At 41.8% G+C, this 18373-nt stretch overlaps 1 protein-coding gene across 11 annotated transcripts in view; it reads left to right on the forward strand.

Annotated features, from left to right (window-relative positions):
* CAMK2D (calcium/calmodulin dependent protein kinase II delta) overlaps positions 1–17807 on the forward strand; it is a 286176-nt gene extending 268369 nt beyond the window's left edge. For all 11 annotated transcript variants that reach the window (XM_069743769.1, XM_069743771.1, XM_069743777.1 and 8 more), the window contains 4 exons: positions 735–810; positions 12099–12193; positions 15628–15853; positions 16298–17807. In XM_069743769.1, the coding sequence (XP_069599870.1) occupies positions 735–810; positions 12099–12193; positions 15628–15853; positions 16298–16301 (401 nt within the window). In that variant the 3' untranslated portion in view covers positions 16302–17807. The remainder of the gene's footprint in view (positions 1–734; positions 811–12098; positions 12194–15627; positions 15854–16297) is intronic.
* The last annotated feature ends 566 nt before the right edge of the window (positions 17808–18373 follow it).

Genomic DNA, 18373 nt, shown 5'->3' on the forward strand with positions numbered 1-18373 from the left:
TAAAAATAATTATTATTATTATTAGGCCTAATAGGTATTGATCATGGTGATCAACTCGATAATCCCATGATATAAATAAGATTTTCTTTGTATTATTTAATAAATTAGAAATTATTACTAGCCACAAAAATACAATGAAACCGCAAACTTGGAAAATGGTTATCTGATGGAGGTAAGAATTGCTGTACACTATAATATTGATTGTTCAAGTTACATAGGAGTACATCACTTTGTTTAATAGAATGCTTATTGCATTCTCTATATAGACACACATCATTGTTTCCACTCCACACAAAATATCTTTGATAAAATGTGTTTGTATCCAGAAATAGAAATTTCTGTCTGTGTCTCAGGTTCATTTCTATCACATTCTCAGTAATTGTATGGAAGCTAGCACGTATCTTACTCTATTATAAATTCCACTATGGCACAAATACAACTGGAGATGATTTTATGATATTGTCATCATCGGTATGTGGATGGAAGACTTCACTAAGGTATAAATGCGTTGGTATACAGAATAGAGTCCATTGCAGTTTTAACATTATGACCTTGTAGATCTCCCCCAATAATATCACAGGTAACTGAATCTAAGCATAGAAGATCTTCACTATGTTAACATTTAGTTCACATTTTAAATGTGTGCTTTTTATAGTTAGTTTTAGTTTTTTGTTTCTTTTTTAATCTACCTATGTTTTTTGTGCCTTTCAATTAAAACATGTTTTTTTGTTTAGCTCGCAAACAAGAAATCATCAAAGTCACCGAGCAACTAATTGAAGCGATTAACAATGGAGACTTTGAAGCCTATACGTAAGTGCAGCTAGAAAAATAATCAGATTGGCTACTACAGATGATGAGCTTTAGAGTATCTATTCTAACATATTGTGTATAATAAAATTCTATAGGTGTCTATAGACCTGTGTGTGTATATATATATATGTGTGTATATATATATATATATATATATATTGTATGTGTATGTATATATATATATATATATATATATATATATATATATATATATATATATATATATATATATATATATATATATATATATATATATATATATATATATTTATATATTCTATAAAGGTGAATGTGTGTGTATGTATATATGTAAGTATGTATGTGTGTGTGTGTATGTCCGGGATTGGCATCTGCACCATCGCACCTACAGCCACAAAATTTTGCACAGTCACACGTCTGGACCCCGAGAGCGTCATAGGCTATGTTGTGAGGTGAAATTTTAATCCTGCGCGTTCCAATTCACCAAATAATTTTGCCCCTATCTACATAATGGGGAAAAAGTGAAAGGAAAAGTGTTGAAGGCAAATTGACAGCTGCCAGATGTGAACAAGGGGGACTTAAAGAATGAGAGCGATGGCGCCAAAGAGTATATACCGTACAGTTGCTAAGTGGGGCCCTGACATGGGATACTCACCACACACGGGGATATGAACACACACACAAAATACGCCACACACTACCACGTGCTTGAACACATTTACCACCCTCAGCACACATTTCACCACACATACACCAACCTCGCCACATAAAAGTCGAAACACAAAATTCGCCACATGCAAAACTAGGCTAACGCAAAACTCGCCACACGTGCAAAACTCACCTCATGGAAAACTCGCTACACGCAAAACTTGCACACGCGGAAAAATTTCCACATGCACAAAAGTTGCAACACATGCAAAAGTTGCCTCACACAAAACTTGCACATACTCAAAATGCACCACACATAAAACTCGCCACGCGCAAAACTCGCCATGCGCAAAACTTGCTGCACACATCTTGCTACACTTGTCACATGCAACTTGACACACAAAAAGTTGCTACACGCATGTCGCAACACAAAACTCATCTCACAAAAGTCGCTACATGCATGTCACCCCACGCAACTCAACACACACAACTTGACACCTGAAACTCGCTCTAAAACACACACAAGTCTGGTATTATCCTTCAAAAATAAGAATCTGATTAATAAGCAGACAAACTATAACAGCAACAAATGTACCATAAAGGAAATACGGCAGCTGTCAGTCACATGACCTGTCTATTATGTGTATGTGTGAGCTAATATATACTGCCAGGGGGGAGGGCTTCCTGTTGGCTGGGGATTTATCAGGCTGCCAATTTAGCTTACAAATACTGAGGTAAAAATACTGACCAAATAACATGTGAACAAGGTCTAATACAGGAGGAGATGACACACAAATATATACTATATACAGGAGGAGATGACATACAGGTACATACTATATAGAGGGGAGATGACACACAGGTATATACTATATACAGGGGAGATGAAATACAGATATATACTATATACAGAAGATGACATACAGATATATATACTATATATAAGGGAGATGACAACATGTATATTCTGAGGGGAAAATGAGAGGTGAAAATGAGAGGTGTGAGGTAAAAATGAGGTGTGAGGTGAAAATAAAAAGGTGTGAGTGCAAAATGAGGAGTGAGAGAAAATAGTGGAGTGATCAGAAAATGACAGATGTGAGGTTCAAATGACAAGTGTTAGGGGGAAAATGAGAGGTGTGAGGGGGAAAATGAGAAGCGTGATGGGAAAATGAGAGAAGTGAGGTGCTAAATGAGAGGCGTGATGGGAAAAGTGAAGTGAGATGCTATAACTAACCACAGATATTTACTATGCCCAGGCAACGCCGGGCTCTTCAGCTAGTATATATTTTAATATAAAATTTGTGTATGTATATATATGTGTTCACATTGGGAGTGCTGGTTGGTTTTTTTCTTTGTTTAGTGTATGGATGTGGCTGCATCCAGACTGATCTTGCACTCCTCCCATTGACCTTGCAGGTGGCGGTAATCATCTCTACTTGCCCATAAATTGTAGGTTTAGCCCAGAGTGATATGTTTGTCCTAAGTTGTAGGCTGGTGGCCCAAGAGTGGCATGTACAGTAGAGTAGGACCCATCAGAGGGAGATCACCTTGCCTGGTTGATTGGCACACATGAATTGGCCAATTTATGCGCTAAGAATCTTCATTTTATCTATAACTGTAAGTTTTATGGGAAAAAAAATTTTGAAAATTTTTTTATGAAAAAATATTTTTGAGTAGTATGATTCATATCGAATATTTGTCTGTGTTTTCACATGGCCTAGATTCATATACATGTGCTGCTGTGTTTCTTTATATCTATAGATAGATAGATGCACTGCTCCAAAAAATAAGGGGAGCACTTAAACAGAATATAACTCCAAGTAAATCAAATTTCTGTTAAATCAAACTGTCCACTGTGGAAGCAACACTGATTGACAATCAATTTCACATGCTGTTGTGCAAATGGAATAGACAACAGATTGAAATTATTGGCAATTATCTGCAGGTGGGGACCACAGACCACATCTCAGTACCAATGCTTTCTGGCTGATGTTTTGGTCACTTTTGAATGTTGGTTGTGCTTTCACACACGTGGTAGCATGAGATGGACTCTACAACCCACACAAGTGGCTCATGTAGTGCAGCTCATCCAGGATGGCACATCAATGCGAGCTGTAGCACGAAGGTTTGCTGTGTCTGTCAGCGTAGTGTCCAGAAGCTGGAGGCACTACCAGGAGACAGGTCAGTACACCAGGAGACATGGAGGGGGCCGTAGGAGGGCAACATCGCAACAGCAGAACCGCTACCTCCACCTTTGTGCAAGGAGGAACAGGAGGTGCACTTCCATAGCCCTGCAAACTGACCTCCAGCAGGCCAGAAATGTGCATGTCTGCACAAACGGTTAGAAACCGACTCCATGAGGATGGTCTGAGGGCCCGACGTCCACAGATGGGGGTTTAGCTCACAGCCCAACACCATGCAGGACGCTTCGCATTTGCCACAGAATACCAGGATTGGCAAATTTGCTATTGGCACCCTGTGCATTTCACAGATGAAAGCAGGTTCATGCTGAGCACATGTGATAGATGTGACAGAGAATGGAGACGCAGTGGAGAATGACCTGTAATTTGATATATATATATATATATATATATATATATATATATATATATATATATATACTGTGTGTGTGTACATATCACAAGGGATCCTTCTCTGGTTTCGGGATAACCGTTATATGAGCGGCTAGAGCTTTTGGGGGGGATAAGGATCCCCCCGAGGCCACAAAATTACATGTGGTCAGGAACAGAGGGCCCAGCAGATCCAAAAACTGTTTGTAGAATCCTACTGAATAACCATCAGGGCCAGGACTTTTACCTGGTTTCAGGTCCCTAATCACTGAGGCGACCTCCTCTAATGAAAAGTCTTCCTCAAGATCCCCCGAAACCGCAGGCAACTTGTTTGATTGTATATAAGATTTGATTTTATCGTGAAATAAGTGGGCGGGAAGATCCCTTAAGTGATCTTTTATATTATACAGGGAAATAAAGTACCGTCACACATAACGATATCGTTAACGATATCGTTGCTTTTTGTGACGTAGCAACGATATCGTTAAGGAAATCGTTATGTGTGACAGCGACCAACGATCAGGCCCCTGCTGGGAGATCGTTGGTCGCTGAAGAAAGTCCAGAACTTTATTTTGTTGCTGGATCTCCCGCTGACATCGCTGGATCGGCGTGTGTGACACCGATTCAGCGATGTCTTCACTGGTAACCAGGGAAAACATCGGGTTACTAAGCGCAGGGCCGCGCTTAGTAACCCGATGTTTACCCTGGTTACCAGCGTAAAAGTAAAAAAAAACAAACAGTACATACTTACCTACCGCTGTCTGTCCCCGGCGCTGTGCTTCTCTGCACTCCTCCTGCACTGGCTGTGAGCACAGCGGCCGGAAAGCAGAGCGGTGACGTCACCGCTCTGCTTTCCGGCCACTGTGCTCACAGTCAGCGCAGGAGGAGTGCAGAGAAGCACAGCGCCGGGGGACAGACAGCGGTAGGTAAGTATGTACTGTTTGTTTTTTTTTACTTTTACGCTGGTAACCAGGGTAAACATCGGGTTACTAAGCGCGGCCCTGCGCTTAGTAACCCGATGTTTTCCCTGGTTACCTGGGGACTTCAGGATCGTTGGTCGCTGGAGAGCTGTCTGTGTGACAGCTCTCCAGCGACCAAACAGCGACGCTGCAGCGATCGACATCGTTGTCGGTAACGCTGCAGTGTCGCTAAGTGTGACGGTACCTTTATAGTAATCATAAAAGCTGGATAATATATCCCGTGTACTGTGAGCTTTCTTACCCTTGGCATTTCTGATGAATGGGATGAATGTTTGTGGGCCCCGTGGGTGTAGAGCTCTTGCTAGGAATTTGCCACTTTTGTTACTTAAGTGATAAAAACGGCTCTTGGTTCTCTCCCTTAAACAATGGGATTTCTGGTCTAGTATTGTAAGTAACTTTTGTCTGGCTGTTGATAAATTCGACAGGGTGGGCGGGGAGAGATTCTGTTTATGTTGGGTCTCAAGGTTAAAGTTCTGGGAGGAGAGATCAGCTATTTCTGCTATGCCAATCTTCTTAAGACGGGCACCCTGTGAGATAAAAGCGCCTCTTAAAATACTCTTCAGGGCCTCCCATTTTATTGAAGGAGACGTGGGGTCCGCAGCATGGTCCACCACAAAGCCTTCAATAGATCATTTCACTTCTGAGGCACAGATCGGATCCTGCAGTAAGTTCTCATTTAGTCGCCAAGAGAATTTAGGCTTCACAAGGGGGTCCAGTTGCATCGAAAAATAAATGGGCGCATGATCGGACCACAGCACCGATCCCACCTCTGCCCCACCCCCAGGTCCAGCAAGGGATGGGACACAAAAAAGTTGTCGATTCTACTGTATGTGCAGTGCACTTGTAAATAGAAGCTATAGTCTCATTTGGATGGAGAGCCCTCCACACATCGACCAGTTGCAGATCACTCATCTGCTTTCTCACTTTTTAATAGAAGATGGAGAATAAGAGGACTTACCCGTTGATACGTCAATTAGTTGATTCATTGGAAGGTTAAAATCGCCTCTGAGGATAATCGGCGAATTGCCTGCAAATTTCTCTAGAAGCCTTTTGCATGAATAGCCAAATTTCTGCTGACCCTGGTTAGCGAAATAAACATTCGCCAAGATAAGTTCACGAAGTCTCCAAGCCAACTTCAAGAAAATAAATCTCCCATCCGTATCTATTACCGAGTCAAGGACTGGAAGGAAGGACTTATGAAAACCTATAGACACTCCCTTAGACTTGGAATGAGGACTATGGTACCACTTCGGGTAGTAAAAGGATGTACAATTTGGGGTCACTCCAGTCTTAAAGTGGGTCTCCTGAAGCAGCAAAATTGAGACACGTTGCTTATGGTTGGAGTACAGGATCTGCTTTCTTTTTTCCGGTATGTTTAACCCTTTAGCATTAAAGGAACAAAATTTTACTCCAGCCATAATCAAGGTGTTGTTTGAAGAATAGGTTGTATGAGAACGGAAACTAGAACCCTTGTGTATTCATGTGTAATTCCAGGGTGGGGAATAGGTTGAGGAATTGGGAATGGAACATTAAGAAGGAAGAGAGAGAGAGAAGGAAACAGGTTGAGAATGAGAAAGGGAAATTTAGTGTCCGGTGAAAGAACACCTAAAGGAAGAAATCGTGATGCGTTGGTGTGTCGAGAATCCACCAGACACATCGGTTTGGGTGAGGAAAAGCCGAGGGTGAGGTCCAACCTCTATCTGTCACCCCCATGGCCTAGACAAAATAACAAGTAAGTAACATTATCTAAGGTCAATCAAAGTTAACCAACGTCTGCCCCCACTTGAATTAAATTTGAGCTCTAACTGAACAATATAAACTATAGAGAGGGTAATTAGACCTTCTATTCCTTAGTATTATATTAATAGCAGATGATAAGTTTAAATGTCCACTTGGTTGAAAACTGTCCATACGACTGAACACGGGAAAACCCAACACATACCGATCCAAAAGTGAGGACAACTTGTCGGGGTATGTGTAAGCAGGGTATTATACTCTGAAAACAGGAAGAAGAGGGAGGAGAGTCCCTTCATGTCTGGCCAAGAGAGGAGCCATGTTTCTTATGTTGTTTGGTATGTTGAACTTTCAGCCATCTCGGTGGAATGTCCGGGAGCTGGGGGGAACTCGGCCAATCAGGGAGGTCAGTCATTGGTAACTCAAAAGTTTCCAGGAAGGTGGCTAGATCACCCAGATTACGAAAAGTTGCTGTTTTCCCTCCTTTAAAAGCTATCAGCTGAAATGGAAATCCCCATTTATATGGGATGTCTTTTTCTTTAAGGAGAGATAAAAGTGGTCGCAGGGCTCTTCTTAAGGTACTGTCACACTAGACGATATCGCTAGCGATCCGTGACGTTGCAGCGTCCTCGCTAGCGATATCGTCCAGTGTGACAGGCAGCAGCGATCAGGCCCCTGCTGGGAGATCGCTGGTCGGGGAAGAAAGTCCAGAACTTTATTTCGTCGCTGGACTCCCCGTAGACATCGCTGAATCGGCGTGTGCGATGTCTTCGCTGGTAACCAGGGTAAACATCGGGTAACTAAGCGCAGGACCGCGCTTAGTAACCCGATGTTTACCCTGGTTACCATCCTAAAAGTAAAAAAACAAACACTACATACTTACCTACAGCCGTCTGTCCTCCAGCGCTGTGCTCTGCACTCCTCCTGCTCTGGCTGTGAGCGTCGGTCAGCCGGAATGCAGAGCGGTGACGTCACCGCTCTGCTTTCTGGCTGCCCGGCGCTCACAGCCAGACCAGAGAAGCAGAGCGCCGAGGACAGACGGCTGTAGGTAAGTATGTAGCGTTTGTTTTTTTTACTTTTTAGGATGGTAACCAGGGTAAACATCGGGTTACTAAGCGCGGCCCTGCGCTTAGTTACCCGATGTTTACCCTGGTTACCGGGGACCTCGGGATCGTTGGTCGCTGGAGAGCTGTCTGTGTGACAGCTCTCCAGCGACCAAATAGCGACGCTGCAGCGATCCGGATCGTTGTCGGTATCGCTGCAGCGTCGCTATGTGTGACGGTACCTTTAGTTGCAGAGTCCGTCTAGACAGATCTGAGAGTATTAGAATCTGGGCTCCACAAAAGGTGATGGTGCCCTTCTGTCTAGCCGCCAACATAATAGTTTCTTTGACTTTATGGTAATGTATTCTGCAGATGACGTCTCTAGGTCTTGAATCTGATTGCGGTTTAGGTCCAAGGGATCTGTGGATCCAGTCAAATTCTATAGAGCCTGCCTCCTTATCATTTAAGATTTCAAGGAACAGTTTTTGTGCTGTGGTGTCCAGCTCAGATGGGCTTACAGACTCAGGAAGGCCACGTATTCTAATGTTGTTACGTCTGTTGCGATTCTCTAGATGCTCCAGTCCCGTTGCTATGTCATCTAGTCTCATAGTCTCATAGTGTGATTTATTATAACCTCTCTGTGGGTTTGTAGTTCTTGCAAGATGACTTCCTGAGATTTCTCTACATCTTCCACTCTTGAGGTAAATTCCGATTTTAGAGCATGCAGTTCCTTCTTGTAAAGGCCCCTTCACATTAAGCGACGCTGCAGCGATACCGACAACGATCCGGATCGCTGCAGCGTCGCTGTTTGGTCGCTGGAGAGCTGTCACACAGACCGCTCTCCAGCGACCAACGATGCCAGTAACCAGGGTAAACATCGGGTAACTAAGCGCAGGGCCGCGCTTAGTAACCCGATGTTTACCCTGGTTACCATCCTAAAAGTAAAAAAAAACAAACAGTACATACTTACCTACCGCTGTCTGTCCCCGGCGCTCTGCTTCTCTGCACTCCTCCTGTACTGTCTGTGTGAGCACAGCGGCCGGAAAGCAGAGCGGTGACGTCACCGCTCTGCTTTCCGGCTGACCGACGCTCACAGCCAGTACAGGAGGAGTGCAGAGCACAGCGCCGGGGGACAGACAGCGGTAGGTAAGTATGTACTGTTTGTTTTTTTACTTTTAGGATGGTAACTAGGGTAAACATCGCGCTTAGTTACCCGATGTTTACCCTGGTTACCAGTGAAGACATCGCTGGATCGGTGTCACACACGCCGATCCAGCGATGTCCACGGGAGATCCAGCGACGAAATAAAGTTCTGGACTTTGTTCAGCGACCAACGATCTCCCAGCAGGGGCCTGATCGTTGGTCGCTGTCACACATAACGATTTCATTAACGATATCGTTGCTACGTCATAAAATGCAACGATATCGTTAACAATATCGTTATGTGTGAAGGTACCTTAAGAGTTTTCAATTCTGAAAGCAAATATCTCCAGATCTGTTTTAGTGGGAAGAGTTCTGATAAATTTACTGAGATTGTGTATATTCAAGTCGTCTGGGAATTCAGAATTATCATCCCTTTCATCTGTTGCTCTGTCAGGGGAGCTATGAGACGCTGAAGAGTCCTGTGAGGAGTAGCATTCCCCCGGGATCTTGGAGGAGGGCTTGGATCTAGTATTTCTTTGTTGGTTATTTGTGGTTAGAAAACGATCCATGTCTTCGGAGTGAACTTTAGGATCTAGAGGCAATCCAGCACGTTTTTTGGGTTTGCCCATATATGTAAGCGGACTTCAAAGATTTATATATGGCCATGGGGGTGGCATGTGAGGCAGGAGTAGCTACATCATGCAACTCAATCCCCCATCTGCAAGTTCCCCTCCCCTAGTGAGATTTCCGTCACGGGTAGGGATATGGCCTGGGGTCCCGCAGGAGCTGAGCAGATCTTGCGCTGCTATATCACAGCAAGAGGTGGTCTCGTGCCTCCGTCTCCGCTGCTCAGCAAGATGGTGGCGCCTGGCTCCAAATAGGGACCCGGGATAGGGAGGACGTATCAGGAGCCTCCGTAGCCCCGCCGAAGGCTACCTCAGCTCTCCACTCCGGACAGGTAAGACCGCGGCAGGGGGATAGAATGTGAGGAGCCACTGGAGGAGGGGAGCGGGGGAGTACCTCAGGCGTCCGAGGCCACAGACCGTCTCGCTTATATGTTGTTTTTAATCTACAAAAAACATGGAGTCAATGTCCAGAAAAATTCTTATTATTATCAGAAAAGTTTATTCAAATATAAAGCATAATACATATAACAAAGACCTAAAAATACAAAGCACAGATAAGGCTCATGTGTAAAGGACATCAATACGTAATTTGTGTAGCAGGGTAGGGAAAAACTGGGCAGGTAGATCACCAAAACACCATGATTAGGTAACCATTAAAATGCTTAGTGCATACAAGGTGCAACATTAGTGCCCTGTAATAAGGGTGTGTAACACACCCAAACCATTGATGTAAACTAAGCAAGAGCTAATACCAAAATTGAGTCACATGTACTGGTTAATAACTGCATTGAGAGTGTCCAGTGTCCTTGCAATACAAGTTATAGCCAAAACTGAGTCTAAAGTTAGTGATCAAAATAAGGCCAGCTTACCGATACTAATGCCTGTAGATGTGACGTCCAGTGCAGCCCGACGCACGTTTTGCGTTATATATACAGTTTGGGAAATAAGTATTTGATTCCTTGCTGATTTTGTAAGTTTGCCCACTGACAGACATGAACAGTCTATAATTTGAAGGAAGGTTAATCTTAACATTGAGAGATAGAATATCAAAAATAAAATCCAGAAAATGACATGGAGTAAATTATATACATTTATTTGCATTTTGCAGTGAGAAATAAGTATTTGATCCCCCTATCAATCATCAAGAGTTCTGGCTCCTGGAGACCAGTTAGATACTCCTAATCAACTCGTTACCTCCATTAAAGACAGCTGTCTTACATAGTCACTATGTAATAAAAGACTCCTGTCCACAAACTCAATTAATCAGTCAGACTCTAACCTCAACTACATGGGCAAGACCAAAAAGCTTTATAGGGATGTCTGGGACAAGATCATAGACCTGCACAGAGCTGGAATGGGCTACAAAACCATAAGTAATACGATGAGTGAGAAGACAACTGTGCAATAGTATGAAAAAGGAAGAAATACAAAATGACTGTCAATCGACATCTATCTGGGGCACCATGCAAAATCTCACCTCGTGCGATATCCTTGATCATGAGGAAGGTGAGAGATCAGCCTAAAACTACACGGGGGGAGCTTGTTAATGATCTCAAGGCAGCTGTGACCACAGTCACCAAGAAAACCATTGGTAACACATTACACCGTAAAGGGTTAAAATCCTGCAGTGCCTGCACTGTCCCACTGCTCAAGAAGGCACATGTGCAGGCCCATCTAAAGTATGCCAATGAACACATAGATGATTCTGATGTAGGAGAAGGTGCTATGGTCAGGTGAAACGACAATTGAGGTCTTTGGCATTAACTTTCATTATATATATGCATGCATGCCGCTGTCCAAAATTGGTAGCATCATTTAACATGTTAACAGCTGTCATGTGCCCCTAACAGCTGTTGATGGAATTGCAAGATGAGCGCCATATCCCGCATCAAAGAGGGGGATGTAAAGGTACGGTGCCATGCGCCAACCACCTCCACAGCCCATTTGACCCCAGCATTTTTAATTAGCAGGAGGGAGGTTCTGCCTTTTTTTTTTTTTTTTTTTCTTTTCGTTCACAATCTGAGATATTGTGGAAAGTGAGTTTTTGCTCCTTTCACTTGGTATTTGTGCCGTGTGATGGCGATTGTTTCTGTGGTTTTGTGCCTGTGGGGCGGTATGGCCTGAAGTCATGGGGACTCTACCTTACAGAATGGGTGCTGTGAGGCATCAGGTCAAATGTCCTGCTGGTGCATTGTCGCCATGGTGTTGGTTGGCGCACGACGCCGCACCTTTTAAAGATATAAAAAGTTAGGAACCAACTGAAAGGTTCATTGTGACGTGGCATTGGGCTTCATACAGTCTGATCAGAATGGTAAACTAAGAACCTTATCTTCAATTTTGTAAATTTTTTGCCTTGCAGCATTGGATCAATTTATGATTTAATTACAGCTGTGCTAGCGTGAATTGTGTATCTTCAAGTACAGTTCTACTTTTCATTATCGGTAAATTACTTCTAAACTGTTAAATTGGTTCATTTGAAAATTAAGTTGTCCCTGATCATCTTTCAATAATGTATAGTTGATTTTATGAAATATTTCTATTAATATTTTCATATTTAATTTGCAGAAAGATTTGTGATCCTGGCCTTACTTCATTTGAGCCTGAAGCACTAGGAAATCTTGTGGAAGGCATGGATTTCCATCGATTTTACTTTGAAAATGGTATGTTGTATTTCTTTTTTTAGTATTTAATATAGTTCATCTCATATGCAAGCATACTAACAAACCCTGTATAATGTAATGCTGCAGTCATGCTCCCTTGCCAAAAAGTTTGAAAAAGAGATTTGTTTTTTCTTTTTCTTTTTTTTACATTTATTTTAAATTGTATTTACCATTTACTATGGGCACTAGAATTTACAACACCACCAATCATGCAGTAATCTGCTAAGCCGATTACTGATTATTATCAGTGTCACTGATTGTACAGTTCATCTTTGGTGTTTCTGGGGTAATTGCATCCCTGGGCATTTTTGATCATTTTCTGTGATTTTCTAATGTTTTGTAGACTCAAGTTTACTCCTACCCATTGAAAAAAGAAGGTTTGATACCAAAATAATACACTGACCAACATTAATTTGCCTCCAGATTCCCTGCAATAAACCTAGATAGATCCCTACCTGGCTGTGGAGGTTGGCACCCTAAAGAGCAATCTGGCGCCCCCCCTCAACGTGGTCTATCCCTCACTTCCCTATCACTGCCCTCTCCACAAGGTTGAAAAACAATAGGTAATAGAGTAGGGATGAAGAGCGTCTTTTGAATAAATACACTGTATAGACAAACTTTGCAGAAATCTTGTATGGCAACAGTAATCGTAATCCATCCGTAGTCATAGCTCATATTCCACCAAGTAATCTACTTTACACAGATATAATATATCCGTCAGGTATGTGCCCTGTTGGGCAATATTAACCATACTAGGCAGGGCCGTATTTAGAGTTTCTGCTGCCCTAGGCACTTTTAGTGCTGCCTTCCCCTTTGGTGAGTATGACACTATCGGCGGTGACTTTGGCAAAAATCGCTGATCTGAAAGTAGCCTTTTGCAGGAGATCCGGCTGTTTTTCCGCTTCTGCCGCGTAACCGATCACTTACGGCAACACTGCGTTCGGCCTCATTCCTATGGGACTTGTGGACATGTGCGGCACTTGCGGTTTTACAGCGATCCAGCAAATGTGGTACTTGCAGCAATGGAAGAAAAAACGCTGCCAGCAGTGTTTTTTTTTTTTTGTCTCACCACAAGTGCAAAATCTCAAGTGCCGTACATGTCCGCAAGTAGCCATCACTACCTGTCCCGGCACCTTGATAGCTCATCCCTAACCATCCCTCCCTGACCTAAAACTACACTATAAAGCTTTAGAAAAACAATTTATTAACTGACATATTTCTACGATAATGAGGGCTCCAGGCTACGGCGTAGACAGGGACGGGCAGTCTCCGCGTGGCTCCGTTCCCCTCCCATCTTGTATACGTGGCTCCCCCATCCTTCTCCCCCGTCCTCCTCCTCCTCCCCCACCCATCATACTCACCCTCCTCAGCGCGCTGAACGGACTCTTCCTCCTGCACCTCTGTCCCGACTCCCGGTTCTGAAGCTTCTTCCTGTGTGAGCGGTCACATGGTACCGCTCATTAAGGTCATGAATATGCGTCCATATTCATCACCTTAATGAGCGGTACCACGTGACCGCTGTGAGCACAGGACTTGCTGCCAGCTCTGAAACCAGGCACCGCTGGAAGAGGGTGAGTATATGGTCTTCAAGGAGGTGGTGGGTGGGGAGGGGGGAGAGTTGAGGGCAGTGGGTGGGCGGACCCCAGCCTTTATAAAAAAAAAACCTTGCTCAGGTGCCGCTCCCCGCATCCTGGCGCCCTAGGCACGTGCCCTCACGTGCCTAGTGGCAAATACAGCCCTGAGACTAGGCACCAAAGAGTGACCAATTTGCAAGAATCAAATATCTCCTACAAGCGCCCCACAATAAGGCTGAACATACCTAAAAAGTAGAGTAAAGTCAACGTAAACATATTGATATTTAGATATTAAGGAATGAACTTATCTGAGTTGGATGCATCCTGACTCGTTTCCCTGTAAACACAGTTCATCAGGAGGTATTGTAGATGTTACAGAGGCCGGATGTCATGATGAATAGTGTCCGGCCTCTGTAACCTCTACAATACCTCCTGATGAACAGTGTTTACAGGGAAACGAGTCGGGATGCATCCAGCTCAAATAAGCTCATTCCTTAATATCTAAAAATTAATATGTTTACTTTACTCTACTTTTTAGGTATGTTCAGCCTTATTGTGGGGTGTTGGTAGGAGATATTTGATTCTTGCAAATTGGTCACTCTTTACTGCCTAGTGTGGTTAATATTGCCTAACAGGGCACATACCTGATGGATATATTATATCTGTGTAAAGTAGATTACTTGGTGGAATATGAGCTATGACTATGGATGGATTATGATTAATGTTGCCATACAAGATTTCTGCAAAGTTTGTCCATAGAGTGTAGTTATTCAAAAGACTCTCTTCATGTTGAGAGGGCTGTGATAGGGAAGTGAGCGATAGACCACGTTGAGTGGGGCGCCAGATCGCTCTTTAGGGTGCCAACCTCATCTGCCAGGTAGGGATCTATCTAGGTTTATTGCAGGGAATTTGTAGGCAAATTAATGTTGATCAGTGTATTATTTTGGTATCAAACCTTCTTTTTTCACTAGGTTGGTGTATTTTTTTAAATATTGTAAAATAAAGCTAGTTTTTAGAGGGAATTTATGTTCATATACTTAATTTAATTCCTGGCTATACCTTTTTTTTAGAATGAAGTTTAGCCTTAAGTGTACCTCTCTATATGGCCCTAATTCATCAAAGCAATTCCGCCAGAATACTGGCATAAATTGCTTTGAAAAGTTGCAACATTTTGGCGCAACCAGGAGTTGTAAAAAAATATTTTGACTTTTGGCGTTTTCACGCCACTTTCTCCCAGTTACATCAAAAATGTGTGGAGCAGTGGCGCAGAGGGAGTATAAAAAACAACTCATGAGTAACTGTGGCATTACTTATGCCAGAAATCTTACTGTAGTCAGTGACAGAGGCGCATGACACTCTTCAGATGCTTCTGATTCATGGAGAGATATGCACTATTCATGAATCGTGAGCAATGCATCTATTTTGCCCCTGACAAAGCCTTGGGTGAAACGTGTGTTGAAGTGAGGGGTCCAACACTATACAGCCACTAAATCGTAGTGCATCATTGGATGTAAGTACTACGCCTATTCTCTGTACAGCTCTCATTTTCTAGCATACCACCTTTAGTGTAGAGTTTTTTAGGCTACACACATTTGTGTTTATACACTTTTGATTGGATGTAATAGTATCTACTTGTACTGGTGTTTTGTATTTTTCCTCTCATTTTTTGGCACTCTGCTTCATTACATATTTAGAGTTTTTTGATTACTTTAATACGTTTCAATAAACTATACATTTTAATGAGACTTAGTTTGCAATTTATCTCTTTTGTTGATATTTATTTACTTGAGGCGACTTCATACTTTTTTTTTATTCATTTTTTCTCACTTTGTTGGTACTAATTAAATATTTTATTTGTAGCTTTATCAAAGAGCAACAAGCCAATCCATACTATTATCCTGAACCCACATGTTCACTTGATTGGGGAAGATGCTGCCTGCATTGCATACATTCGACTCACCCAATATATGGATAACACCGGGTTGCCAAAGACTATGCAGTCTGAAGAAACCCGTGTATGGCACCGCCGTGATGGAAAATGGCAGAATGTACACTTCCACCGTTCTGGGTCACCAACAATACCCAAGTAAGGGATAGCTAATTACAGTGGATGTCCTTGGGACAGCAAGGCATGTTCTTGTGACAAAATTGAGCCTGCGGCGTGCCTTATGATCATAAGTACATGACCTGTAGGTAGGAATTTCCATGTAGAACATAAAGGTTAGCTGTATAATAGCGCTGACCTTCTCCTAAAACTGACAGAATTGTATTTGCCTTTCCAATGCAGATGATGCTGGTGCTTTAACTGTTTCCAATACGCAGGAACAAAAATGGGCACTTTCCTAAAGTGTTACGTACTACATGTTTCAACCTAGTGATTGATGGTTCGAGTTGATTCATGACCATATTTAAAAATTATTTTTTAAATGTGATTATATCAAACTACTCCATATAAGTTATATTTTTCTTCTACATCTTGTCAGTTTTCCGTTCTGATACTTACTCTCACTTCTCTGTCTTTCCCTTGTAGCTAATTCTAAGCCTTGCAAGCCTTTTATTGTAAACACTCAAGACAACTGGATGGTATCTCTCAGACCAACTGCATCCTTCCTTTGTGTCCTAATCACAAGTGTTTATTTGCGCACAGAATGTCTCCATGTGTAATGCTTTTGTGAGTTGTATTTTTCATATTTCATCTCTGCCACACTCAAGACTCCCCACAAAGGATGATTCTTGCTTACACTTAAGACAATATAACTGACATATCTGACCTTGCCAATACGACCACTATACAAATTAAAATCTAAACCTTTTAACTTTTTAGTTGGTCACACTCGTTTATAAGATCACATCCCAGGTGGAAATATTTGAGTAAGCCAGACCTAAGTCATCATATTGCAGGTAATTGGGAACATGTTAAGTACTTTATGAGCAAACGCCAAAAGTACTTTTCCATCGATATGCAGTAAATGCTGACAATTGTATCTACTATATTATGTCAAACTAGTTAGAATTTCTAGTAGAAGTATCTATTACACATTTTTATATATATCGAGGATTTCTGTCGAATTATTATATAGATAACTGAATGGGTGATAAGTGGTTTTTGATAATAGAGAAAGCAAAGTTTTGCAATCAGGGTAATTGTTCCTTTCACAAAATGATGTATTTTTGTGTTATGGTCCCAAATTCCAGTACAATTTAGATATTGTGTATTGTGTGTTGTAATGAATGTGATTCTAATGGTTACGTTACACAAAATAGCAAGATATCTACTGTATGTAAGAAGATTCTCAGTAATTATTAGAACTTTATACTTCTCCGATGTACAATACAATCCATATTATATTGGCACTGAGAATAATATTGTAGGAAGATAATGATTTTTCTATAAAGGTTTCATTTCAGATGCCCTTGTGCTCTATTGCTCATGTTTTGTAGTTGTGTAGTAATGGTCATACTGCTTCATACATCTGTATGTTCGATTCCATTGCTCAGTTCGAGTTCACGTGTGCATGATGACATTTCAATTTTTCTTTCCTTCTGTCCGCCACATACCGATAAGTCTTTTGAATTTGTATTATTCCACTTTTATGAACATCATAATAAATGACTCTTTGAATTGTTAATGTTGAATATTGGATGTACTGCTAGTATGCTAACAAGCATTTAATTTTCTACCTTATGTAATCATAATGTGACGAGCCATTAAACCTGCCAATTCAATTCTGTGAAAATATATTTTTTTTGTACACCTTTAATCTACAAGTGGTTTCACTGTCCGCATCTAGATATAGTGTATGGTGTAAAGTTCTTCTTTTTACTTTTCATTTATATATAGCATGGAATGCAGATATAGTACTGTAGATCAACGCTGTCTTCCACAAAACCATGTGAGAATAGGTTGCACCATGGTGGTTTCTTTTATCATCTTTTGTAATGTTGCAATATACTGTACCAATAAACACCATGTATATATTTCTTGCCATAAAATAACTGATATAATTAAAGTAACAATAAAACTGTGTTTTCTGTTGCAATTGTTGTATTTGTATTAAAGCATATTTTATTAACTTCACTTACCATGGCCAATTTTAATTTTAAAGGAATGGTTAAGTTTTAGCATAAAAGTCTACAGTCTCTCTGTGACTGTAGACTTTTGAACCCTCACAGTGCGCACAGAGCATGCTGTCTGGATTCTCTTGGACCGGCAGGCCATGTAACCACAAATATGCAGTATGCGTACTCCCAGCCAAATTCCAACTAGACATGCACAGCCTTGCTCGATACAAATGAACTGAGCAAGGCAGGGCACGTCTAGTCACAATGTGGCCATAAGTATCCATATCTCATACTTGCGGTCCCATGACCGCCCAGTCTCGCCACTTGCACCAGAATCCTACCTTCACCAATGTGCGTGCTGTGAGGATCCACAAGTCTGTTATCACATAAAGTGACTGTAAACTATTATACCAAACTTGAGCAACCACTTTTAACGACCAATCCTCAATTTTCAAATTTGACATGTGTTTCATGATACGGTAGCAACTCTTCAATGCTTCAAAACACCTCAGTGATTGTTACTTTTTCGTGACACATGCTTATT

This window comes from Ranitomeya imitator, chromosome 1, assembly GCF_032444005.1.
Source record: "Ranitomeya imitator isolate aRanImi1 chromosome 1, aRanImi1.pri, whole genome shotgun sequence".
Taxonomy (NCBI): Eukaryota; Metazoa; Chordata; class Amphibia; order Anura; family Dendrobatidae; genus Ranitomeya; species Ranitomeya imitator.